At 44.0% G+C, this 27,435-nt stretch overlaps 3 protein-coding genes across 3 annotated transcripts in view; all 3 read left to right on the forward strand.

Moving 5' to 3' along the window:
• Positions 1-27,435, forward strand: part of LOC120910546 (zinc finger protein 850-like) — a 1,103,195-nt gene that overhangs the window by 716,178 nt on the left and 359,582 nt on the right.
• Positions 3,586-27,435, forward strand: part of LOC120909801 (zinc finger protein 721-like) — a 53,114-nt gene continuing 29,264 nt past the window's right edge. The window contains exon 1 of the mRNA XM_040321531.1: positions 3,586-3,957. Coding sequence (XP_040177465.1) covers positions 3,886-3,957 — 72 coding nt within the window. The 5' untranslated portion in view covers positions 3,586-3,885. The remainder of the gene's footprint in view (positions 3,958-27,435) is intronic.
• LOC120910195 (zinc finger protein 585A-like) lies at positions 4,121-27,413 on the forward strand. Its single transcript, XM_040322079.1, has 3 exons — positions 4,121-4,203; positions 5,237-7,394; positions 25,541-27,413. The coding sequence occupies exons 1-3, from the start codon at positions 4,140-4,142 to the stop codon at positions 26,901-26,903; spliced, it is 3,585 nt and encodes a 1,194-aa protein (XP_040178013.1). The 5' UTR covers positions 4,121-4,139; the 3' UTR covers positions 26,904-27,413.

Genomic DNA, 27,435 nt, shown 5'->3' on the forward strand with positions numbered 1-27,435 from the left:
TGTAAAGGAGAGAGCAGTACGGAGGCTCCACCTAGATCCCCCATCATCTGATAAACGCATAGAAACACTGGCCCAGATTCAAGAAGCAATTGCGCCTGCGTAACCATAGGTTACACAGCGCAATTGCTTACTTGCTCCGGCGTTACGAATGCTCCTGATTCAGGAACATCGTAACGCCGACTGCAGCCTAAAATCTGCGTGGCATAAGGCTCTTATGCCACGCAGATTTTAGGCTGCATTCTTGCGATGACCGCTAGGGGGTGCTCCCATTGTGCTCAGTGTATAGTATGCAAATTGCATACTAACACCGATTCACAATGTTGCGCGGGCCCTGCGTACGCAAGTTACGGAGTTTCCGTACGGCGTCTTTAGCGTAAGGCTGCCCCTTCTCATAGTAGGGGCAGCCAATGCTAAAGTATACACGCCGTTCCCGCGTCGTGAAATTTGAATTTCACGTCGTTTGCGTAAGTGATTCGTGAATGGCGCTGGACGCCATTCACGTTCACTTTGAAGCAAATGACGTCCTTGCGACGTCATTTGCCGCAATGCACGTCGGGAAAGTTTCCCGACGGAGCATGCGCTCTACGCTCGGCGCGGGAGCGCGCCTAATTTAAATGATTCCCGCCCCCTACGGGATCATTTACATTAGGCGCCCTTACGCAGGGCAATTTTAAAGAGCGCACACGCAATTTACGGAGCGCCACTGCTCCGTGAATCGCGCGCAGCGCAGATAATTTGCGGGGGCGCAGGGCAAAAACGCTGCCCTGTGCCTCCGTAAATAAGGGGCAAATTCTAGCTGAATCTGGGCCAATGTATTCAGTCAGTGTGTGTGTTTCCTACAGATGGATCCAGTAATGGGAACCCACCAGAGAGATGTCCCCATCCTCTGTATTCCCGGGATTCCACACAGGAAGATCACACCATCCCCCACCATCATCAGGTAGGTGGGACTAAGCATGTAGACCTAAAAATATAATTTTAAGCTACAAGATAACATTCTTTTATATAGTATTATAAATTTACTGTGTTGCCTTTTGGGTTTAGGAAGAAGAACCGAAAGACATCAATGTTGAGGTTAAAGAGGAAGAAGAAGAAATGGTGAGTGGAGATCATGAGTCTATGGAAAAGGGTTGTCCCCTGTATTCATGGTATTTCACACAGGGAGATCCCAATACCTCTCAGCATCTTCAGGTAGATTGGACCGAATATGTAGACCTTAAAAAAGATTTTTCACTTTCCTTAAAGTACATCACAGGACTAATGCCGCGTACACCCGATCAGAAAATCCGACAAGAAAACCGTGGATTTTTTTTCCGAAGGAATTTTGGCTCAAACTTGTCTTGCATACAACGCGGTCACACAAAATTCCGATCGTCAAGAACGCGGTGACGAACAACACTACAACGAGCCGAGAAAAACAAAGTTTAATGATTCTGAGCATGCGTTTAATTGATTCAGAGCATGCGTGTGTTTTGGTGCGTCGGAATTGCATACAGATGATCTGAATTTCCAACAAGAACTTTTCTTGTGGGAAAATTTGAGAACCAGCTCTCAAATTTTTGTTGGCGGAAATTCCGACAGAAAAAGTCAGGTGGAGCTTACACACGGTCGGAATTTCCGACCAAACGCTTACAACAAACTTTTCTTGTCATAATTTCCCATCGTGTGTACGCGGCATTAGATTTTAGTTTTAGGCCATGTGTTATGAAGCTACCTTAAAATAATTGGGCAATATCAACCAAAGATGTAAGGACATCCCTAACATAACCTCTGCCACTCCTAGCAAGCCTCTATTTGGTACCAAGCTGTAATGTACTCCAAGAAATCGACATTAAAGGTAAGTCCTGAGTACATAACAGGACACAAGAGCTTAGTCTTGGACCATGCCATTTCCAAAAGCAGGGGTGGGAAAAGTGGAAAAAAAATTGACAGGCCCGTGTAATATTGGGTCAAAAGAGGGTACCGTATTTATCGGCGTATACCGCACACTTTTTTGCCCTGAAAATCAGGGCAAAATCGTGGGTGCTCGATATGTATAGTCGGGCAGGCTCGGCTCCTCTCGCGCTCACGTCCTGTACGTGAGCGCGAGAGTGGCCAAGCCTGCCTGACTATACCCGAGTGTCCTGCGCTCGGTATATGCCGGTGCAGTGTTCAAACTCGGCGCGGGGATCGAGCAGGGAGGACCCGCAGAAGGACGCCAGACCCGACAAAGAGGACACCCGAAGCCGCAGACGGACGCCGGACCCGACGAGGCCACCGATGGACGCCGCGCAAGACACCAAAACTGTAAGTACTAAAATGTATTTTTTTTACAGGAATGCAGGTCCACTTTAGGGGTGCGTGCAATACCCCGATAAATACGGTATTTATAAAAGTCAGGGAGCAGCTTAAATCACCTTATGCCCAACATTAAAATGAAACGAGGCCTGAACATCCACCAGGTAAAACTTAACAAAATACAGCAGCCTTGCAGATCTGGGATGTCCGAGAAAAGCCCATGAAGCACAAACAGATTTGGTAGAGTATGCCTTTGCAGGGAAGGGTGGAACCATATGCCTTGGGCTATAGGTTTGAATGATGATTGGTCCAATCCACCTGGCAATAGTGTAACGAGAGGAAGAATGTCTCCTACGGTGACTCTCAGAAATGACAAAGGGAGAATCCGATTGTACCTCCTCCAGACAGTAGAAATGTCCTTGAAATGTTTATAAACTGAAAAAACCTCAATGAGAGTGGGATTTTCAAGGCAACAAATATAAAGCAAAAAAATGTCATTCTCTGCCTCCATCAACAAAGACATCTATTGCTTTCCCATTGGCCCGGTTTTGGGATATATGGGTCCTTACACGGATATCTTCTGGGATTTTCTCAATGGAAACATGATATGATGAGAGGAGTTTAAATGCCGTCTTATTGAATTTTTTCATTCTGCCCCCCTATGGTTCGGAGGGATGGTGAGCCTCTTTTAAATGCCTGGTGCCGAAAGTAAACATTATGATTGGGGAATCGGTGAGATGTGCATCCTGAGACATTGATACACATACTTCTTAAGGGAAAAAACCTGATACTGTAAATTACCCTGAAGAAGAATGTCACACATTCGAAACACGTCAGACTATCTGTCTTGCATGCCTACAGCTTGCTGATTACAGGCATGTTTTTACGGACAATATCATTTAGATTGTTTTTATAATGATCTTTGTCTCATTATTGAGAACGTTTTTCTATTATATATATGTTTTGTAATAAATTTATACTTTTTTATGAAATTTTTTTTGCTTTATATTTGTTGCCTTGAAAATCCCACTCTCATTGAGGTTTTTTCAGTTTATAATTGACTAAGGGATGATGGAAGGGGTGCTAGGCTTTGAAAAATTGGTACTCCTCGGCCGTAGGTCTCCCGGACAACAATCTTTGCACACCTATAGAGAAAGCGTGGGGCTACATGTGTGGCAAGTTTGGGGTCCAGGGGACCTACGGCCGGCCAGTACCGGGTCCCAAAATTCCAGAAGATCAGGCGCAAAAGGGTGACTCGAGTATAAGCCGAGGGGGGCATTTTCAGCACAAAAAAAATGTGCTGAAAAACTCGGCTTATACTCGAGTATATACGGTATATGAGATACAATTCTCATGTAATCTCTTATTGGCAGGACCCATTCTAGATACTATACCTTATCTTTGGGGTTTAGGGTGAAGAACTTAAAGACAGACTGAGAATGAAGACCTAAAATGTCTTCTAAATTATGAGACAACATTATTCTTTGTAAGTTCCTTTTTACTAAATATTCTCTCATCTTTGGGGTTTAGAATGAAGAACTGAAAGTCATCAAAGTTGAGTATAAAGAAGAAGTAGAAGAGACGTTGGTGAGTGGAGATCAGCAGTCTATGGAGGAGGGAGGTCCTCTGTATTCCCGGGATTCCACCCAGGAACATCACACCTATACAGAGAATGATCAGGTAGATAAGGTCTTCAAAATAATTCTATAAGATACAATTCTCATGTAAACTCTTATTGGCAGTACCGATTCTAGATGCTAAACCTTATAATTGTTGGGGTTTAGGGTGAAGAACTGAAATACATCAAAGTTGAGATTAAAGAGGAAGAAGAAGAGAGGTTGGTGAGTGGAGATCAACAGTCTATGGAGGAGGGGGAGATGATTATGGAAAGTAAACAGGAGGAATCTTCCCTACATATCAACAGAAGTAAGTAATAAACACTCAAGCAGAATTCAAGCTAAATTGGCCTGCGGTACCTCATTTGGCCTGAGGTACGGGGGCGCAGGGGCCGAGCCGAAGTGTCCTCGGGCCTTTTCGCCTGTTTTTGGCGCTCTCTGGCGCCCCCCACCTCTGGCCACATTCGGTATTGCATCCCATTGAAGTCAGTGCGGAACAAATTGTTTTCGTTTCCATTAACTTCAATGGGAAAACTCGCTTTGATATGTGAGTACTTTGGATTACGAGCATTCTTCTGGAACGGATTATGCTCGTGTTCTGAAGCTTTACATACACTAAATATTATGTGTCGCCTTTTGGTAATGTTAGTCCCCCTAGTACCTAGTAAGTTGACCATTACTCATGTATACCATCAGAAAGGTCCATCACTGTTATCCTGTTTCCAAGAAATGAGGTGGAGGAAGTTCCATCTCTAACGTTACGTTTCCAAGAAATGAGGTGGAGGAAGGTCCATCTCTAATGGACCTTCACCTAATTTCGAGGAAACAGATCACTAGAGATGGACCTTCTTCCACCTCATTTCTTGGAAACAGATCATTAGAGATGGATCTTCACCTAATTTTGAGGAAACAGAACATCTCTAATGTTCTGTTTCCTCAAAATTAGGTGAAGATCCATCCATCTCTAACGTTCCATTTACAAGAAATTAGTGGAAGAAGATCCATCTCCAATATTCTGTTTCCAAGAAACAGGGATGGACTGGCCATCGGGACTACCGGAAGTTTCCCGTTGGGCCGATTGCACAGTGGGCTGTTTTAAAAAAAAAATGAGAAGGTCCATCTCTAAGGCTCTGTTTCCAATGAGGTGGAAGAAGGTCCATCTTTGTTCTTCACCAAAACAATGTCCTCTTCTATGATTTGGTGATATTTTATCCTTTATCCGGATTATATATATATATTTTATGTCATGGTTGCACCCAGTTCCATTTTCGATCTGTAAACTGTTTGATTTCTGAGTGTAAGCCATAAATAAAAGGCTGATAAAATTCTATTTTTCCCAACAGATGGAGGCGGAGCCTGGAATATCTCCGAGGGACGTTTTTTTTTATCTTCAGGTTACGACATTGACCCGAACCCTCCCGGAGATAATGTCCTTCCTCAGACTATACAGAGATCAATGGAGTCCTCTGATGGATCACATATTGTAAACTCAACTATGGATTTAAGTTTGGGAAGGTTACCCGATCCTTCTAATCCCGGGGAATCTTCCTACAGCCATCAAGGCCTTACCACCGGAGAGAGTCCAATGTCATGTTCAGAGTGCGGGAAATCCTTCACTCATAAAGGAGACTTTGCTAAACATCAGAGAACTCACACAGGGGAGCGTCCTTATTCATGTACAGAGTGCGGGAAATCTTTCGCTCGTAAAGATAGACTAAATGTACACCAGAAAACTCACATGGGTGAGTGTCCTTATTCATGTTCAGAGTGCGGGAAATCTTTCGTTCAAAAAGAAGACCTTGCTAAACATCAGAGAGTTCACATGGGTGAGCGTCCCTATTCATGTTCAGAGTGCGGGAAATCTTTCACTCGTAAAGAACGTCTAGATGTACACCAGACAACTCACACGGGTGAGCGTCCTTATTCATGTTCAGAGTGCGGGAAATCTTTCACTCGTAAAGATAGCCTAAATGTACACCAGAAAACTCACACGGGTGAGTGTCCTTATTCATGTTCAGAGTGCGGGAAATCTTTCACTCATAAAGGAGACTTTGCGAAACATCAGAGAGTTCACACAGGTGAGCGTCCTTATTCATGTTCAGAGTGCGGGAAATCTTTCAGTCATAAAAAAAACCTAAATGCACACCAGAAAGCTCACAAAGGTGAGCGTCCTTATTCATGTTCAGAGTGTGGGAAAACTTTCGTTCTGAAAAGAGGCCTTATTTCACACCAGAAAATTCACACGGATGTGCGTCCTTATTCATGTTTAGAATGTGAGAAACGTTTCATTTACAAAGGAGAACTTCTTATACATCAGAAAAGCCACACAGGTGAGCGCCCCTATTCATGTTCAGAGTGCGGGAAAAGTTTCACTGAGAAATCAAAACTTGAAAGACACCAGAAAACACACACTGACGAGAAACCTTTTTCATGTACAGAATGTGGGAAAGGTTTTCTTCGGAAAGCCGACCTCCTTATACACCAGAGATGTCACACAGGGGAGCGCCCCTATTTATGTTCAGAGTGTGGGAAATGTTTCAGTGGCAAAAAAGTTCTTCTTATTCACCAAAGAAGTCACACAGGGGCGCACCCTTATTCATGTTCAGAGTGCGGGAAACGTTTTGGTCAGAAAGCAGGACTTTATCAACATTTGAAAACTCACACAGGCGAGCGCCCCTATTCATGTCCAGAGTGCGGGAAATGTTTCAGTGCGAAAGGAAAGCTTTTTAGACACCAGGGAACTCACACAGGAGAAAAGCCTTATTCATGTCCAGAGTGTGGGAAGTGTTTTAGTAGGAAAGAAGACCTTCCTGGACACCAGAGAAGTCACACAGGCGAACGTCCCTTTATATGTACAGAGTGCGGGAAATGTTACACTAATAAAAAAGTACTTCTTAGACACCAAAGAATTCACACGGGTGAATGTCCCTATTCATGTTCAGAGTGTGGAGAACGTTTTATTTGGATAGAACAGCTACATAAACATCAAAGAATTCACACAGGTGAGGCCCCCTATTCATGTTCAGAGTGCGGGAAATCTTTCACTGAGAAAGGACACCTTCTTAATCACCAGAAAATTCACACAGGAGAAAAACCTCATTCATGTCCAGAGTGTGGGAAATGTTTTCTTAGGAAAGACGACCTCATTAGACACGAGAGAAGTCACACGGGAGAGCGTCCCTTTTTATGCACAGAGTGCGGGAAATGTTTCACTGAGAAAAAAGTACTTCTTATACACCAAAGAATTCACACAGGAGAAAAGCCTTATTCATGTTCAGAGTGCGGGGAATGTTTTATTCGGATAGAACTGCTTCACAAACATAAGAGAATTCACACAGGTGAGAATCCCTATTCGTGTTCAGAGTGCGGGAAATCTTTCACTGAGAAAAAAGTTCTTCTCAATCACCAAAGAATTCATTTGGAAGAAAAGCCTTATTCGTGTTCAGAGTGCGGGAAAAGTTTCACAGAGAAAAGAAAACTTCTTCAACACCAGAAAATTCACACAGAGAACAGACCATTTTTTTTTTAAGAAAAAAATCTTCTATTACCAGGGAATTAACACAAATAAGCTTCTATTTTCATATTTGAGTGTGGGAAATGTTTATTTTTGAAATAAGACATTGACACCAGAGACGTCACAGGGATGAGCATTCTTTCACAGAGTGTGGAAAATGTTTCATTCAGCAAGGGGACCACCAGAGAGCTCACTCGGACCCATGTTCTTTTCTATGCTTCAGACGTTGGGAAGCAATTCACTTTAAAAGAAATTAGGTGGAAGAAGGTCCATCTCTAATGTTCTGTTTCCAAGAAATGAGGCAGAACAAGGTCCATCTCTAATGTTCTGTTTCCAAGAAAGAGGTGGAAGAAGGTCCATCTCTAATGTTCTGTTTACAAGAAATGAGGGGGAAGAAGGTCCATCTCTAATGTTCTGTTTCCAAGAAAGAGGTGGAGGAAGGTCCATCTCTAATGTTCTGTTTCCAAGAAAGAGGTGGAAGAAGGTCCATCTCTAATGTTCTGTTTCCAAGAAATGAGGGGGAAGAAGGTCCATCTCTAATGTTCTGTTTCCAAGAAATGAGGTGGAAGAAGGTCCATCTCTAATGTTCTGTATCCAGGAAATGAGGTGGAAGAAGGTCCATCTCTAATGTTCTGTTTCCAAGAAATGAGGTGGAGGAAGGTCCATCTCTAATGTTCTGTTTCCAAGAAATTCGGTGGAAGAAGGTCCATCTCCAATGCCGCGTACACGGGGTCGGAATTTCCAACAAGAAAAGTTTGATGTGAGCTTTTCGTCAGAAATTACGACCATGTGTAGGCTCCATCTGACTTTTACTGTCGGAAATTCGAACCACGAAAAGTTTGAGAGCTGTTTTTCCGACGGGAAAAGTTATTGTCGGAAATTCCAATTGTCTGTATGCAATTCCGACGCGCAATAAAAACATGCATGCTCGGAATCAAGCAGAAGAGCCGAACTGCCTATTGAACTTCATTGATCTCGGCTCGACGTACGTCTTGTATGTCACTGCGTTCTTGACGGTCGGAATTTCCAACAGGATTTGTGTGACTGTGTGTATGCAAGCCAAGTTTGAGTGAAATTCGGTCGGAAAAACCATCCAAGGTTTTTCCAACGGAAGTTCCGATCATGTGTACGCGGCAGAGGGTTCTGTTTCCAAGAAATGAGGTGGAAGAAGGTCCATCTCTAATGTTCTGTTTCCAAGAAATGAGGGAGAAGAAGGTCCATCTCTAATGTTCTGTATCCAGGAAATGAGGTGGAAGAAGATCCATCTCTAATGTTCTGTGTCCAAGATATGTGGTGGAAGAAGGTCCATCTCTCATGTTCTGATTCCAAGAAATTAGGTGAAGGTCCATCTCTAATGTTCTGTTTTCAAGAAATGAGGTGGAAGAAGGTCCAAAAAAAGGAGGCACTTGAAAAGTAGCCCTGGATCGGACTTTAGAGGCATAGAAAACAATGGAGAAATAGAGAAAAATATTACAGTGTTTATTGAAAAAAGTACATGGTATGAACAGAGCATTCAAAAGTAGATTAAAAATCATATAAAAATGATGCAAAGTATACAGTGAGCCCTTGTGCGTCAACGCGTTTCACCGTTGGGCTTCATCAGGATGCGTTCAAAGATAGCAAAAGAGAAAACGGATCTCACTGTCTTGCAGTAGAATAAGCCTCATACATAGATATCCAATAGCAGGGATATTCAAAGAGATCATCCAACAGAGGGGCTAGTTCCAGTAGTCTGTACATGAATAATTTAGAGATGGCTAGCTCTGCTAGCACAAGTAGATCAAAAATCGTAACTGAGTAGTTTCCAAACAGAGCTAGCCATTTCTAAATTATTTATATAAGACTACTAGAACTATCCCCTCTGGTGGATGACATCTTTGAATATCCCTGCTTTTGGATATCTATGTACGAGGCTTATTCTAATGCAAGACGGTGAGATCTGTTTTATCTCTTTTTAGGCCATGTAGGTGAATGGAACCTCTGAATCCAATGATCTGGAGGGGTGTCCCAATACTTTTGGCAATATAGTGTATATTAGGAACGGGCTTGAGCGTGTTCGGGATCCCACCAGCTGCACAGATCGGGAATTGTCTCAATGCCTGTGATTAGACATGTCGGCTTCCTGGCGGGATTGGGCAGGGGGGATCCCGAACACGCTTGAGTCCATCTCTTGTGTATATTTAGGCAATGAAATGCCAGAACATCCAATCCATTGAGGATTTGTCTTCCACCAAGGAACCTTTTCATAGTTGCTACCGAAAATAAGCCCGGGTCTTATATTAATTTTGGCAACAAAAGACACAGTAGGGCTTATTTTCAGGGTAGGTCTTACTATGTAATGTGTGGTCTTCTCTCCCCCTCTCCCTCACTGCCTGTCAGGAATCCCCAGTGTGAACTGGGTTAAAATGCTTGTAAAATCTTATAATTTACTATATTACAGCCTATATGATTTAGCGCATGCACAAGAAGAACCACACCGAAGCCATGCTCAGATATGTGTTACTTCCTTTATTGCTTCTGGACGCATGGGGTTTCATAGGTGAGCGACTAGTGCTGTGAGCAAGTGCATCATTAGCATAGCGTGAGTGAGTGAGTGAAAAACGTATATAGCGCTACACATGCGAACTGAATCGCCTCTGGGCGCTTGTTTGACCATTTCTCCTTTGACCTCAAAAGAGATGGGTTTTGATCTTTCTCCTAAAGGCCAAGTGGTTCTCCTCCAACCGAATGGAGGTTGGTAAAGTGTTCCAAAGTCGAGGGCCTTGGACAGCAAATCTTTCTCCTTTGGACTTGTATCTAGATACTTGTAGCTTTTGATTGGTCATGGTCATGTAAGGGGAACTTCCTCCAGGATCTAGTTGTCATCATCTTGGGTATAGTCCTGGGTGGATGCGCCATCTTAGTTACACATTTTTCACTCGATGGGAGGAGGGGTGCTGTTAGCGACCATTTTGAGCAAGGAATATAAAAGCAGTTTGATATACAAAAATACAGACTTTATAGTACAGAAAAGATGCATAAAAAAAAAGCATTTTTCCTGATCCATGTACAATGTGTGTGTTTCTGTAATATAATTGTGCCAAATAACTTCATTATAGCGCCGCTCTGCGCTTCTGTGACCCGCCGGACCTCTCCTCCCCGCAATTATATTACAGAAACACACACATTGTATATTAGATACTACTGTGATAGAGTGGATTGTAGGATTTTACAAGCATTTTAAACTAGGGCTTATTTTCGGGGTAGGGCTTATGTTGCAGCCCTCCCAGAAAATAACACTAGGGCTTATTTTTGGGGTAGGGCTAATTTTCGGGGTAGGGCTTATATTGAAGCCCTCCTGGGAAAAAACGCTAGGTCTTATTTTCGGGGAAACACAGTATTAGCTGTTGAACATCAATGATTTTTCTGTTTTTTTTTTAACCTTACTGGAAAAGCTGGGTTTTCATTGGTCCAGCTAATGTATTAATAATTAGAAAATTTGATGTGTGTTTTTGCTTCAGTTATATAAGATTATTATTATTATTGTTTATTAGTTATTCCAGTTCTCCAAAATAAAAAAGAGAGCTCTACACCTTTACAGTATTCTCTTGAGAATTTTTTTCTTTTTTTTAACCAACATAAATGTACTCCGATCATTGAGAGTCACCCATTCATTTTCTAATAGTAGAGAATATCCAGTTCTACACATGGGTAGTTTTGTACCCGAGATGGAGACAAACCGGGTCATGTTGTGGGAGATATACAGTAACTAAGGCCCCCTTCCCATAATTGGTTGCTAGCATGCTGGCGGTCCTAGCAACCAATGACAGCTCTCAGCAGAGTTGTGCCCCATCAAATGCAGCCACTGTGCCCCATCAAATGCAGCCACTGTGCCTCATCAAATGCCACCACTGTGCCCCATGTAATGCCGCCACTGTTACCATCATATGCAGCCACTTGTGCCCCATCAAATGCAACCACTGTGCCCCATCAAATGCAGCCACTGTGCCCCATCATATGCAGCCACTTGTGCCTCATCAAATGCAGCCACTGTGTCCATCAAATGCTGCCACTGTGCCCCAACAAATGCTGCCACTGTGCCCCAACAAATGCCGCCACTGTTACCATCAAATGCAGCAACTGTGCCCGTCAAATGCAGCCACTTGTGCCCCATTAAATGCAGCTACTTTTCCCATCAAATGCCGCCACTGTGCCCCAACAAATTCTGCCACTGTGTCCCAACAAATTCCGCCACTGTGCCCGTCATATGCAGCTACTGTGACCCCACCCCCATATCAGACTAGCTCAGGGCTCCGGAAACACAACACTCCTCTTTATCACACCAGCTCTGGGCGGCTCAGGTGTGACTGGGTGGCAGACAGCATGCCAACCCCCCCCCCCCCCCCAGCAACAGCTCACCTCGGGCTCCGGCTGTGGAGGACACCCCCATCACAAGCCGCCGCCCCCACTGCCCGTTACGGCACTAGCTCAAGGGGTCACTAACCAGGGCTACACAAATATATTATTTCTTCATTTTTCTTCCAAGGAGCAATTATAACCATAAAAAGCAGTTGTTACACTACAATAATAAAAAGCAACAAAGGCTGACGTTTTTAAATCCTCTACGATGCGGTGATCTCACTTATTGTCAGTGAACAGAACAAACAGGAAGTGATGTGATACATATACAGGAAGTGATGTGAAGCATGTACAGGAAGTAATGTAAGCATATACAGGAAGTGATCGAATGCAGACAGGAAGTTCCGGGTGAGAGGTGAGTCGGGAGGATGTAGAGAGGAGACATTGTTGTAAATGGTAGCAGAGGAGGTAAGATATTATTTAATATTTACACCCAGTAACTCCCTCCCCGTCATGTCTGTCCTCTTCTGACATGTTCATTTATCCTCTGTGCTACACATACGGTGAGGGAAAAAAGTATTTGTCCCCCTGCTGATTTTGTACGTAAGAAAGGTCACAAAGACAAAACCATCAACAAACAGCATAAACACCACCTTGAAAATCTGAAGAAAAAAAATCTCCAATACAAAGAGAAAAATAAATAAATAACCGTGTACCTCTAGTCACCACATACAATCCAACCCTAGAAGGGATAAGAACGATAATAAAAGATTTACAACCCATTATAACAAGAGGGTGAAACTCTAACAAAAAAACAACAACATTCAAACGACCCCAAATATTGGCTTTGAGACAACCACCCAAACTCAGAAATAAACTAATCAGCAGGAAACTTCATTCTGATTATGAAGTCAGAAATAATGGAAGCAAAGAAGGGGCGGTCCATCCATTAAGGGCGCACCTGATTAGAGCCAGAGGCTCTAAAAGGCTTTTAAAAATATAGAATGCGAACCAAGCCCACCCAGGCGTGTTACAATAGTGAATGAATATTGCTATTGTAACAATGCAAAAGGTGTAGGAAAGGATCTTATGTTGGTGAAACAGGACAGAAGTTGCAAGTGAGGATGAATTTGCACAGACATACCATCAAGGAACATAAAGAAGACAATTTCTGCACACCTGTGGGACATCGTGGATAGAGCCAGGGTGGGATTGGGGTAGTGGATAGAGCTGGGATGGGATCAGGGGGATGGATGGAGCTGGGATGGGAGTGTGGTGGTGGATGGAGCCAAAATAGGATTAGGGTGGTGGATGGAGCCAGAATAGGATCGGGGTGTGGATGGAGCTGGGATAGGATCGGGGGGAATGGATGGAGCCTGGATGGGATCAGGGTGGTGGATGGAGCCGGGATGGGATCAGGGTGGTGGATTGAGCTGGGATGAGATCGGGGTAGTGAATGGAGCTGGGATATGATCGGGGGGAATAGATGGAACTGGGATGGGATTGGGGGGGAAAGGATGGAGCTGGGATAGGATCAGGGGGAATGATGGAGTTGGGGTGGGATCTTTGATTTGGGAGGGTTAAAAGATTTGTGCTAGGGGGTGTTTTGGGGTGGGGATCTTTTATCACAGGTTCTCTCTAACACAAAGCAAAGCACCCCCAGCACATATCCTCTAACCCCCCCTCCCTAAAATCCCTCCATTACTGCCCAGAACCCCCTCCCCCCTTCCAAAACTCCTGTTATTACAGACCTGGTAAGGCAAGTGTCCCTCCCCGCTCTTCCCCCTGGCCTGTGTACGTGAACGTCAGAGCAGAGGAGGAGGCGGCTATAGTCCAGTTCCTGCAGCCCCAAAGAGAGGTGCGAGTGTGGGGGTGTGTGAGACAGCCGGACCCGGGGCACCCTAACCCTGTCTGTCAGTGTCTCTGTCTCGCTCCCTCCTCCCCCACCCTCCTCGCACATTCCCGTGCAGCTGAGGGGATAGCAGAAGGGAAAGAGGGAGCCGCGGTGCCCTGTGTCAATCCAGGCCTGTTGTCACCATCTGGCGGGTGTGGGCTGCACCCCCCCCCCCCATAGCGTCGCCACTGCTTCTATTTGACACAAAAAATAATGGGCTAAATTTTAGATAATGGGTTTCCTAACTCATTATCCAAAAGTTCTATGACCCACTCTGTGACTATCACCCCCCCCCCCCCAGTCTATTGATCTCCCTAAGTCTTATCTCACTAACTATGCTAGTTTTTTTTACCATTCAGAAACAGTACTGCTGAGACCTTGAAGAAGGGGACATTACCTGAAAACTTGTCCTAAAAATTGTATGTTAGTGCAAATAAAAAAAGTATCACAGACAGTACTCAATTGCCCACTGCTCTTTGCAGATCCTCACCAAGTCATTAAGGTTTCAAGGCTGACGTTTGGTAACTCGAACCTTCAGCTCCCTCCACATATTTTCTATGGGATTAAGGTCTGGAGACTGGCTAGGCCAGTCCAGGACCTTAATGTGCTTTTTCTTCAGTCACTCCTTTGTTGCCTTGGCCATGTTTTGGGTCATTATCATGCTGGAATACCCATCCATGGCCCATTTTCAATGCCCTGGCTGAGGAAAGGAGGTTCTTACCCAAGATTTGATGGTGCGTGGCCCCGTCCATTGTCCCTTTTGATGTGGTGAAGTTGTCCTGTCCCCATAGCAGAAAAACACCCCCAAAGCATAATGTTTCCACCTCCATGTTTTCCAGTGGGTATGGTGTTCACTCATCTATTTATAACTTTTTTGAAATGCCCTTTTCTGGGTATTTTTGTTGATCTTCTGACATTACAATTATAGACTGATCATTTCTTTGTCAGTGGGCAAACGTACAAAATCCAATTTTTTTTTTTTTTTTTTTTTTTATAGACCGGATACATCCTGAATATAGGGCCATTTATCCAACTGTCCATCCAGAGCCTCTGGTTTATAGACCAGATACATCCTAAATATAGAGCTATTTATCCAACTGTCCATCCAGAGCCTCTGGTTTATAGACCGGATACATCCTAAATGTAAAACCATTTATCCAGCCTCCATAAAGCTGTCTCGGGGTTGTTGGCTCTAAACACTGTGAGATAATGGACACCATGTCTTCTCTGGATCAGGATACGGGGAGGAAAACGACTGAACTACAGTACAAGTTCTAATGAAGGCAGCAGAAGGACTGTGCACACAGAACAATGTCATGTCTACAGATCCTCCATCATACATGGTCAGCACTATATAGTAAACATGTATGGTGCCCTATATAATACAGTATTTATCAGGTAATAGTCCTCATAAAAGCCCACTTTAGACTGAAAGGGTTAGAGCATCTGTTAAATACTTGTAACAGACAAGGGATGTGTCTGGATGGTGACTGTATCATTGTGTGTGTCAGGTTCCTATAAGGTGTCAGGATATCACTGTCTATTTCTCCATGGAGGAGTGGGAGTATTTAGAAGGACACAAGGATCTCTACAAGGACGTCATGATGGAGAATCAGCCGCCCCTCACATCACCGGGTAAGAGGAGACTTTATTGTAAAGGAGAGAGCAGTACGGAGGCTCCACCTAGACCCCCCATCATCTGATAAACACATAGAAACAATGTATTCAGTCAGTGTGTGTGTTTCCTACAGATGGATCCAGTAATGGGAACCCACCAGAGAGATGTCCCCGTCCTCTGTATTCCCGGGATTCCACACAGGAAGGTCACACCATCCCCCACCATCATCAGGTAGGTGGGACTGAGCATGTAGATCTAACAATGTATTTTTAACTATGCGAGGAGTTTCCTATATATGTTTTTATAAATGTATTCTGTCATATTTAGGGTGAAGAACGGAAAGACATCAAAATTGAGGTTAAAGAGGAAGAAGAAGAGATGCTGGTGAGTGGAGCAGTCTATGGAGGAGGGGTGTGCTCTGTATTCCTGGGATTTAACAAAGGAAGATCCCAATACCTCTCACAATCAGGAGGTAGATGGGACTGAATATAAAGGATTTTTGACTTTCCTTGACGTACATCACAGGACTTAGATCTTAGTTTTAGGCCATGGGTTTTGCAGCAACCTTAAGATGATTGGACAATGTCAAGCAAAGATGTAAAGACAGCCCTAGCATAACCTCTGCCACTCTTAGTTTCTTAACAAGCTGTAATGTAATGTACTCCAAGAAAACGACAATAAAAGGTAAGTCTTGAGTATATAACAGGACACAGGATCTTAGTCTTATGCCGCGTACGCACGGTCGGAATTTCCGACAGAAAAAGTCAGATGGGAACTTTTTGTCAGATTTTCCGGCCGTGTGTATGCCCCATCATACTTTTTCTGTGGGAATTTCCGGCGGACATAAATAGAGAGCAGGTTCTCTATTTCTCTAATTCCGACAGAGGCTTGTCCGATGAAAAGTCAGATCGTGTGTAAGCGGCATTAGACCATGGGATTTCTAAAAGCAGGGGTGGGCAACATGGGAACAAAAATTGACAGGCCCGTGTTATATTGGGTCAAAAGAGGGTTTTTATAAATGTCAGGGAGCAGCTTAAATCACCTTACGCCCAACATTAAAATGAAACGAGGCCTGAACATCCACAAAGTAAACAAACAAAACAAAAGACAACAGCCATGCAAGTCTGGGATGCAGAGACTCTGATTGTACCACCTCCAGACACAAAAAATTCCTTGAAATGTTTTTGAGCAAGACAAAAGGTAGGAAGAAAAATGTACTGGTTAAGGTGGAAGGAGGGAACCGAGGCCCAGATTCTGAAAGGGCTTACGACGGCGCAACGTCAAACAACATTATCCCTGTGTAACACTAGGATGGGCTTTTTACAGGAGCTCAGACCCGCCTCGCAGACGTAAAAGAAATGAGAAAGCATCCTTGTGAGGGAGAGTAGACAGGGGAGGGTGCCTGATAGGTTCAAATTACGGTTTCTGAAACCCATGCTGAGATTCCACAATGTCATGGGGGCCGTTTACAAAGGGGGGCAAGGAGTGAGAGACGAGCCATCTTTGGCCAGGGTCAAGGTTAGACCCTTAATGTTACACAAATGGTTATTCAGATCGGATTGGGGGAAAAATATGATTTGTCTTACAAAGTACCTTCTCCGATTGTTTTATCTTGTTTAGTTTTTAAAATGTATTCTGTCATCATCTGGCTTTAGATTGAAGAACTGGAAGACCTCAAAGTTGAGGTAAAAGAGGAGGAAGAAGAAGAGACGGTGAGTGGAGATCAGCAGTCTATGGAAGAGGGAGGTCCTCTGTATTCCCGGGATTCCACCCAGGAACATCACAACTATATAGAGAATGATCAGCTAGATTAGGCTGGACAAAAAGTCTTCAAAATAATTCTCATGTAATCTCTTATTGGCAGTACCGATTCTATGAACTTTGGGGTTTAGGGCGAAGAACTGAAAGACGTCAGACTGAGCATTAAGACCTAAATTATGAGACATTATTCTTTGTGATGCCGCGTACACACGATAATTTTACAGCTTGTAAAAAACGACGTTTTTCAGCATCTAGAAAAAACATAGTTTTCTCAAATCGCCTTTCAGGACAACCTTGGAGAGAGAGCGCAGCTCCGCCTCTTCTGTAGGAAACACCCACAGGCTTTAAATCCCTCCTCTTCCACCATGGCTTCAGTTATTGTGTTTCCTCCGCCATGGTGGAAGCATCAGGTTGGAGCCAGGGAGCTGCGTTCTCTCCAAGGCTGGAGACAGGCTTTTCCCTCATTGTTTTACCTTTTTTGTAAGGTGGTGACTGAACCATCCCAGCTCCTCCGCTGTACCTTTAAGGGGGGATGCTCCGGAGTCCTCTGGTCTCGCCTGCTCACGGGAGCTTTAGGATCCATAGGGGACGCTGCGTCTGGTGCCCGGAGTCCGCAGGTTTTGACCCCGGTGGTCGGGCAGGTACCGTTTCTTTCAAGAAACATGTCCTGCATGTCGGTTCCGGGTCCCGGTCTGGCGGGTGACGTCACGCCGGCGACGCGGCGTTTCCTGTGGAGGCGTGGCGCTCGTGGCTCCTGGCGCCTGGAACGCAGGGACTGGAGGGCGGGTTCTCTGACCGGCGCTTCCGTTTCCGGCTCCTACTGATGACGCGGAGCCCGGGAAATTCAAAAGCCCAGCGTTTTCCTCTACAGCTGTCTCTCTGCAATGGAGGAAAGAGTTACAGCGATGGCGGATGCAGGCGCCGTCAGCACCGGTCAGGCCCAGGTAAGAGGGGTACATTGGTGCCTTTATTCTTATCCTTATGGGCTTTCTATTGTGTTTGGTTGTTTTCCTCCTTATGGGAGCCTGCTCTGCTCTGATGGAAGCCTATGCTGGGCCATCTAGCAGAAACTCTGGTGGTTGCTATGTTCTATCTTTCTTCTTAAAGGGGACATTTTTTTTTTTTTTTTTCACTCTGGTGGTGGTATTAGCACGGTGGTGGTTTCCCTTGCGTAGCTAAGAGAGCTTTAATTTAAGTCAGTTTAATTTCTCGTTTCAGGAGAAAACTGCTAGTAAATCTAAACCAGCAAATCCACCAAGCCAAAGGAAATGTCCTTCCTGTAAAAACCCTTTGAGAGACTCTTGGCAGAAAGCCATGTGTAGATCATGTATTAAAGACATAGTTGAAGAGGAATCTTCTCAACAAATTAAAGAATTATTTTCATCTGTCAAGGAACTCTCGGACTCACTTAGTTCAGTGAAATCCATGCTAGTGCAGAGTGCGGTCCATACTGAGCCCCAGCAACCACCAGCAAGCCCAAGAGCTTCCACCTCCAGGCCGGTAGTGGTGGACTCTGGGGATGAGGGGACAAGTACTCTTCCCTCACTTGTAGACTCTGAGGAAGAGGAAGAAGAGGATGCAGGCAGAACCTCTAAATATAAATTATCCCTGGAGGATGTGGATGAACTTTTAGGTGCAATCTACACTACCCTTGACATTCAGGAGGAAAGAGTACAACTATCAGTCCATGATAAAATGTACCAGGGTATGGATGACTCCAAACATAGAGTTTTTCCTGTCCATAAAGTGTTATCTGACACAGTTAAGAAAGAATGGAAAGACCCTGAAAAAGGTCCCTTCCTTCCTAAATCTCTTAAGAGAAGATTTCCCTTTGAAAACAAAGAAACTGAGGTTTGGAATAAGAAACCCAGAGTGGATGCTGCCTTTTCACAGGTTTCTAGAAGGACAGATCTGGCCTTTGAAGACATGGGGGTCTTGAAAGATGCGATGGACAAAAGAGCAGATGCTCTCCTTAAAAAAGCTTGGGACTCCGCATCCGCCAGCCTTAAACCAGCCATGGCTTCCACGGTGGTAGCAAGAAACCTGGAATGCTGGGTAGAGAAACTGAAGGGCCACATTGAAGCAGGCACCCATAGGAAAGACCTTTTAGACTCCTTTCCTCTAATCCTTAATGCAATTAAATACATGGCTGATGCATCAGCCGAATCAATTAAAATGGCAGCCAGATCCTCAGCACTTGTCAATTCAGCTAGGCGTGCAGTCTGGCTAAAAACGTGGTCAGGGGATACAGCCTCAAAGATTAAACTTTGTGGCATCCCTTTTTCAGGGGATTTTCTTTTTGGGCCAGACCTGGAAACAGTCTTAGATAGAACGGCCGATAAAAAGAAGGCTTTCCCAGCCAAGAAGAAACAGACGTTTAAAAAGAATTTTCGTGCTGTTCAACAACCCTACAAAAATAGAGAAGATGTCAACAAAAAACGTTGGATTCCTCAAAAGGGTAGGGGAAGAGGTGGGGTTCTCTTCAGATCTCCTCCAGATCAAAACCCTAAAGACAAATGACGTAACTACTCCAGTAGGGGGAAGACTGTCATCCTTTCTCCCTCAGTGGAGTCAAATATCCACAAGTCCTTTCGTGAAGAACATCATTTCACAAGGTTACAAACTGGAATTCTCGGAATGTCCGCCAAGCAGGTTTTACATTACAGCCCTTCCAAGAGACCAAGAAAAGGCTTCGGCCATGATGAACCTTTTACAGGATCTGATTCAACAAGAAGTCATTGTCCAGGTCCCGAAACAGCAGGAGGGTCGGGGGTTTTATTCCCATATATTTCTTGTAAAAAAACCTTCAGGCAAATACCGGTTGATTCTGAATCTAAAGATCCTGAACAGATCAATACGGTACAAACACTTCCGTATGGACACAATTTACTCCATCACAAAACTGTTGTCTCCAGGTTGCTTCATGGCATCCCTGGACCTAAGGGATGCCTATTTACATGTGCCAATAGCACCAGCCTCCCAAAAGTTCCTTCGCCTAGCCATCAATCTGGGAACATCAGTATGGCATCTCCAATTCAGGGCCCTACCATTTGGCCTGTCATCTTCCCCCAGAGTTTTCACAAAGATTATGGCGGAAGCCCTGGAGCCTCTAAAACTGAGGGGGATCTCGGTCGTGCCATACCTGGACGACCTATTATTCTTCGCAGATTCCAGGGATCAGCTTGTGACGAACCTCCAAACGTCACAGACTCATCTCAAAAATCTAGGTTGGATTTTGAACTTAGAAAAATCGCATCTAGATCCCTCTCGGGAGATGAGGTTTCTGGGCTACACCCTAAACTCAGTAGTGCAAAAAGTGTTCCTGCCTCAGGAAAAGATAGACAAAATCTTTTCAGCAGTGGGTCAGATCCAGACGAACCTTTCAGTACCAGTCAGAACAGTTATGTCAGTTCTGGGCCTTCTTACAGCTACAATTCCGGCAAGTTCAGTGGGCAAGACTGCATTCCAGACCACTTCAGAAAAACATCTTGCAGGTCTGGTCACACCAGGTGCCGTTCGAGAAGCGTTTCAGACTTTCTACGAAAGTGAAACAAGCACTATGGTGGTGGAGGGACCCTTCCAATCTAACGAAGGGTCTCCCATGGTTTTTTCCCCTGGACAAGCGTCTAACAACCGACGCAAGCTCCTGGGGTTGGGGAGCCCACCTGGAGGGTCAAACCGCTCAAGGCAAGTGGTCAAAAATAGAGGCAAGAAAATCGTCAAATTGGCGAGAATTGAAAGCCATTCATTTGGGTCTGATAGCTTTTCAACAGGAGGTCAAAGGACATCATGTACAGATTCTGTCAGACAATACGACAGCAGTGATCTATGTGCTAAAGCAAGGGGGAACCAGGAGCCAAGGGCTCATGGACTTAGCCAATCAACTTCTGTCATGGGCAGAAATAAATGTGGCCTCCCTATCGGCAGTCCACCTGAAGGGATCACAAAATCTCCTAGCAGATCTGCTAAGCAGAAAAAGAGTGGTGGAAGCAGAATGGAGTCTGAACCAGGAGGTGTTCGATATAATATCGGAGGAATGGGGACATCCCCAAGTGGACCTATTCTCAAGTCAACAAAATGCGAAGGTCCAGGAATTCTTTTCAATTCACAGAATGGATCAGGCAGTGGGGATAGATGCCCTGGCACACCCATGGAATTACCGGCTGTGTTACGCCTTTCCCCCTTTTCCACTAATCCCTCTGGTCCTAAGGAAATTCAGGGAGGAGAACACCAACTTGCTTCTGATCGCTCCTTTTTGGCCAAAAAGGCCTTGGTTTGCAACACTTTTGAACCTGGCCTCAAAACCTCCCTGGAAATTACCATACAGGAAGGATCTATTGACACAGGGCTCTGTGTGCCATCCGGAAGCAAGCAGGCTACATCTAACTGCTTGGTTTCTGAAGAAGACCTTCTAAAATCTAAAGGACTTTCTGATAAAGTAGTTAAAACTCTACTATCAAGTAGAAAAGAGGTAACTAGGTCCATCTACCTCAAGGTATGGAAGAAATTTAACTCTTGGTGTTCTTCCAAAAGTTTCGAAATCAAGAGTACTATTTCAGTTCTGGAATTTCTCCATGAAGGAATGGAGAAAGGTCTAGCCGCCAGCACCCTGAAAACACAGGTAGCGGCTCTCTCAGTTTATCTTGAAAGATCTTTATCCAAAGAAACTTTAATTTCTAGATTTTTTAGGGCTCTGGCTCGAAATAGACCGATAGCCCTCAAAGTTTTCCCTTGTTGGGACTTATCTATTGTTTTGCAAGGTCTCACGGGAGCTCCGTTTGAACCTTTACAGAGTGCATCGTTAAAAAGTTTAGTTCTCAAAACAATTTTTTTAGTTGCCATTACATCAGCAAGGAGAATCAGTGAGCTCCAAGCTCTAGCAATTAAGGAACCCTTCCTTAGAGTTTTGCCAGACCGAGTGGTCCTTCAAACGGATCCAGCCTTCCTACCGAAAGTGGCCTCAACTTTCCATCGGTCGCAAGAAATAATTCTACCAACATTTTCCTCAGTTCCGGCTAATGCAGGAGAAGAAGCTTTCCATACACTGGATGTAAGGAGATGTCTGTTACAGTTCCTTTCCGTCACCAAGGAGTTCAGGAAATCAAACGCTCTTTTTGTGGTATTCTCTGGTTCCCGTAAAGGGGAAAAAGCTTCTAAGAGTACGCTCGGTAGATGGCTTAGACAAGCAATTTCTGAAGCCTATCAAGCAAAAGGAGAAGTTCCTCCTTCTGGGATCGCTGCTCACTCTACAAGGTCAACCGCAGTTTCCTGGGCCGAAAGGGCCGGTGCTACGCCTGATCAGATCTGTAAGGCTGCTACTTGGTCCAGTTTCTCAACTTTTATTCGGCACTACAGGTTGGACTTGCTGTCGGCCGCAGATCAAGCCTTCGACAGGAAGGTACTGCAGGCAGTAGTCCCACCCTAGGGTAAGTTACTTGGTTATCCTCTCCAAGGTTGTCCTGAAAGGCGATTTGAGAAAGGCCTAGTTAGACTTACCGGTGACGGTATTTCTAAGAGCCTTTCAGGACAACCGCTATTTCCCTCCCTAAATGTGTATAAAAAAGTAAAGTATATATCTATCATGGTGTTGTGGTTCTCTGTGCTTTGTTTTCCAGTGCCGGAGGCCACACAATAACTGAAGCCATGGTGGAAGAGGAGGGATTTAAAGCCTGTGGGTGTTTCCTACAGAAGAGGCGGAGCTGCGCTCTCTCTCCAAGGTTGTCCTGAAAGGCTCTTAGAAATACCGTCACCGGTAAGTCTAACTAGGCCTTTTTCCAACTTCATTATTAAAACGATGTTGCCCGCACACGATCGTTTTAAAAAAATGCTCTAGCGCGGTGACGTACGACGGCACTATAAAGGGGAAGTTCCATGCGGATGGGGCCACCCTTGGGGCTGCTTTTGCTGATTTTGTGTTAGTAAAAGACGATTTGCGCTTTTCTGTCTGTTACAGCGTGATGAATGTGCTTACTCCATTATGAACGCTAGTTTTACCAGAACGAGCGCTCCCGTCTCATAACTTGCTTCTGAGCATGGGCTGGTTTTTCACGTCGTTTTAGCCCACACACGATCATTTTTTACAACCCGAAAAACGACATGGTTTAAAACGTCGTTAAAAAATGCAGCATGTTCGATTTTTTTTTTTTTTTTTCGTTTTTCAGAAGCCGAAAAATAATGTGAAGCCCACACACAATCATTTTTAAATGACATTTTTAAAAAACGTTGTTTTTTACAAGCCGAAAAATGATCGCGTGTATGCGGCATGAGTTATTTTTTAATAAGAATTCTATCATCTTGGGGGTTTAGGATGAAGAATTTAAAGACATCAAAATTGAGGTTAAAGAAGAAGAGGAAGAAGAAGAAGAGAGGTTGGTGAGTGGAGATCAGCAGTCTATGGAGGAGGGGGAGATGATGATGAAAAGTAAACCGGAGGAATTTTCTCTACATAAGGACACAAGTAAGTCATAAACTCCAAAAGCAGAAACAGTTCACATTTTCATTTTACTTCTACAAGTGTAAAGTGTTATTTAAATATAGCATTTGTCCATCCAGTTCACCTAAAAAACAGGTAAGAAAAGAAAATTGCAAGAGGCAATCGATCCAGAAGAAAGCAGAAACCCAATTTGTCCTGGATCAACGTTCTACAATAATTTTTGGTACAAATAGTAGTAGTCTCTTATAGTTTTGTGTAATTCTAAACCCTTCCAGTTATTTAGAACACGTTTCTGTGCAATACTGCTCCTCATTTTATTGCTGTTACAGCAGAGAACCCTTTCTATAAAAACTGTAATGACACCCCGAGTATGAAAGGGGGGGGGTTAAAGTCGTTTAGGACATTCCATTCCCGAACACAAAGGCAGCTACCGAACACTCCAACCAGCCGAATAAGAAACCCATACGAATCATTCTCCCCCAAATATGAGACGAAGGTCCGTGTTGAGGGTCAAGCAGGAATGAGAGTCTTTATTTTGAGATCTGACACTATATATACACAAGGATGACAATACAAAGTGAACCCGAAACCTAATTGTAACGGAACGTCCCACACTCCGCTTGAGTGCTTCCGTTATATACCGCTTCCTATCAGTCTGGATATAGATATCAGATATTCCAGCTGCTCAAAAGCACACAACGAGACGAGACTTGTTTGTCTGCTGAACATGGAGTGTTGAATAGAACCAAGAATACAACCTTATATACAGTTTAAAGTGGAGGTAACCAGAACATAAATTAACATGAGCTAATTAACTAACCATTTACCCAGACTAGGTGGCTCATAGATATGACCTTTCAGGGTAGACGTCACGTCTCCTCGCTCACCTGCTATACAATACACATTGTCATAAATGTAAACACAGGACATCTTCACACAATAGCAGGGTCAATTAGCACAGAGAACAGACAGATGGCTGAAGGTGAGGACATTAGCATCTAACAGTATGTGTCCCAACATTATGAATGAGTCACTCTTACAATTAACCCGTTGGGTTCAGAATCAACAAACCGTAAATAGTTCTTTACAGATATCCTGGACTATATTGTGGATAATAATTACATAATAATCCCATCTCAGGTAGTCCAAGATATCATTTCTCAGTCATCCTATGCCCCTAGTGGACATAGGATGATTTTAGACATAAGAGGATGTCCCGGGTGAGTCTGTCACACTAATTAACATTATCTAATTACTAATCCTTTAGACAGCCTAGATGACTCAGAGACATGGCCTTTAGGCCAGACTTGCCGTCTTGTAGCTCAGAAGACACAATCAACATTATCACAAATCAACACAGAACTCCTTCACACAATTGCAGGGTTAATTAGCCCAGACAACAATGGGTAAAAGAGAAGCCACACTAGGCTCATTTACATTATAACAGACAAGACAGGTGGCTGGAGTTGACAGCGACACCTCCTAACAGTATGAATCGACCCAATAGACACAGGGTGATTTAGACATAAGAGGTGCATAGGGAGCTATAACAATGGTATCCCATACTTTCCAAGGGATTCTGGGTTCCACGGGCCCTCCCGTTACAAAAACAGTTTTCCCTCCAATTACATAAAATACATCCTTCAATACGGGGAAAAAAATTGGAAACGTTACCTGCTGGCAGTAAAAAGGTCATCGATGTACCTAAATTATATGAATAATGGTGTGCTAATTACAACATAGAATTAAAAAAAAAATTACTCAATATTTTTATGTCATGGTTGCACCCAGTTCCATGACAGATCTGTAAACTATTTGATTTCAGAATGTAAGCCATAAATAAAATTCAATTTTTCCCAACAGATGGAGGCGGAGCCTGGAATATCTCCGAGGGACGTCTTATTTTATCTTCAGATTACGACATTGACCTGAACCTTCCCGGAGATAATGTTCTTCCTCAGACTTTACAGAGATCAGTGGAGTCCTCTGATGGGTCACATATTGTAACCTCAACTATGGATTCAAGTTTGGGAAGGTCACCCGATCCTTCTAATCCCGGGGAATCTTCCTACAGCCATCAAGGCCTTACCACCGGAGAGAGTCCAATGTCATGTTCAGAGTGCGGGAAATCCTTCACGCATAAAGCAGCCCTTGTTACACATCTTAGAATTCACACAGGTGAGCGTCCTTATTCATGTACAGAGTGCGGGAAATCTTTCGCTCATAAAGAAAACGTTGCTAAACACCAGAAAGTTCACACGGGCGAGCGTCCTTATTCATGTTCAGTGTGCGGGAAATCTTTCACTCGTAGAGAAGGCCTAAATGTGCACCAGAAAACTCACACAGGTGAGCGTCCTTATGCGTGTTCAGTGTGCGGGAAATCTTTCACTCGTAAAGAAGGCCTTGATATACACCAGAAAACTCACACGGGTGAGCGTCCCTATTCGTGTTCAGATTGCGGGAAATCTTTTATTCAAAAAGGAAAACTTCTTCTACATCAGAAAACTCACACGGGGGAGCGTCCATATTCGTGTTCAGAGTGCGGGAAAAGTTTTGTTCATAAAGGAGGCCTTGTTACACACCAGAAAATTCACACGGATGTGCGTCCTTATTCGTGTATAGAATGTGAGAAATGTTTCATTCACAAAGGAGAACTTCTTAGACATCAGAAAAGCCACACAGGTGAGCGTCCCTATTCATGTACAGAGTGCGGGAAAAGTTTCACTGAGAAATCTATACTTGAAAGACACCAGATAAGTCACACCGACAAGAGACCTTTTTCATGTCTAGAATGTGGGAAAGGTTTTCTTCGCAAAACAGACCTTCTTTCACACCAGAGATGTCACACAGGGGAGCGTCCCTATTTATGTTCAGAGTGTGGGAAATGTTTCACAGAGAAAAAGGTTCTTCTTATTCACCAAAGGATTCACACAGGGGTGCATCCTTATTCATGTTCAGAGTGCGGGAAATGTTTCGTTCGTAGAGAAGGACTTCATCAACATATGAAAATTCACACAGGTGAGCGCCCCTATTCATGTCCAGAGTGCGGGAAACGTTACAGTGACAAAGGAAGTCTTGTTAGACACCAGAAAATTCACACAGGAGAAAAGCCTTATTCGTGTCCAGAGTGTGGGAAGTGTTTTCGTAGGAAAGGAGACCTTCTTATACACCAGAGAAGTCACACAGGAGACCGTCCCTTTTTATGTTCAGTGTGCGGGAAATGTTACACTGAAAAAAAAGTACTTCTTATACATCAGAGAATTCACACAGGGGAGCGTCCTTATTCATGTTCAGAGTGCGGAGAAGGTTTTATTCGGATAGAAAAACTTCATAAACATCAGAGAATTCACACAGGTGAGAGTCCCTATTCATGTTCAGAGTGCGGGAAATCTTTCTCTGAGAAAGGAAAACTTCTTCGACACCAGAAACTTCACACAGAGAACAGACCATAGTCGTGTCCAGAGTGTGGAAAACTGTTTAGTTTAGAAACAAATCTTCTATAACCAGGGAATTAACACAAATAAGCTTCTATTTTCATGTTTAAGTGTGGGAAAGATTTATTTTTGAAACAAGACTTTGACACCAGAGACGTCACGGGGATGAGCATTCTTTCTCAGAGTGTGGAAAATGTTTCACTCAGCAAGGGGGCCACCAGAGAGCTCACTCAGACCCATGTCCTTTTCTATGCTTAAGACGTTGGGAAGCAATTTACTTTGATAGAAATGAGGTGGAGGAAGGTCCATCTCTAAGGTTCTGTTTCCAAGAAATGAGGTGGAGGAAGGTCCATCTCTAATGTTCTGTTTCCAAGAAATGAGGTGTAGGAAGGTCCATCTCTAATGTTCTGTTTCCAAGAAATGAGGTGTAGGAAGGTCCATCTCTAATGTTCTGTTTCCAAGAAATGAGGTGGAAGAAGGTCCATCTCTAATGTTCTGTTTCCAAGAAATGAGGTGGAAGAAGGTCCATCTCTAATGTTCTATTTCCAAG

This window comes from Rana temporaria, chromosome 8 (assembly GCF_905171775.1).
Source record: "Rana temporaria chromosome 8, aRanTem1.1, whole genome shotgun sequence".
Classification (NCBI taxonomy): domain Eukaryota; kingdom Metazoa; phylum Chordata; class Amphibia; order Anura; family Ranidae; genus Rana; species Rana temporaria.

What these genes read in the sequence shown, in the direction of transcription:
- LOC120910195 (XM_040322079.1), top strand. Translation starts at nt 4,140, where the DNA reads ATGGAGGAGGGGGAGATGATTATGGAAAGTAAACAGGAGGAATCTTCC. An exon ending in TTCCCTACATATCAACAGAA is followed by an intron (nt 4,204 to 5,236) that starts GTAAGTAATAAA and finishes TTTTCCCAACAG; the next exon opens with ATGGAGGCGGAGCCTGGAAT. An exon ending in CTTCAACACCAGAAAATTCA is followed by an intron (nt 7,395 to 25,540) that starts CACAGAGAACAG and finishes TCAAGGCCTTAC; the next exon opens with CACCGGAGAGAGTCCAATGT.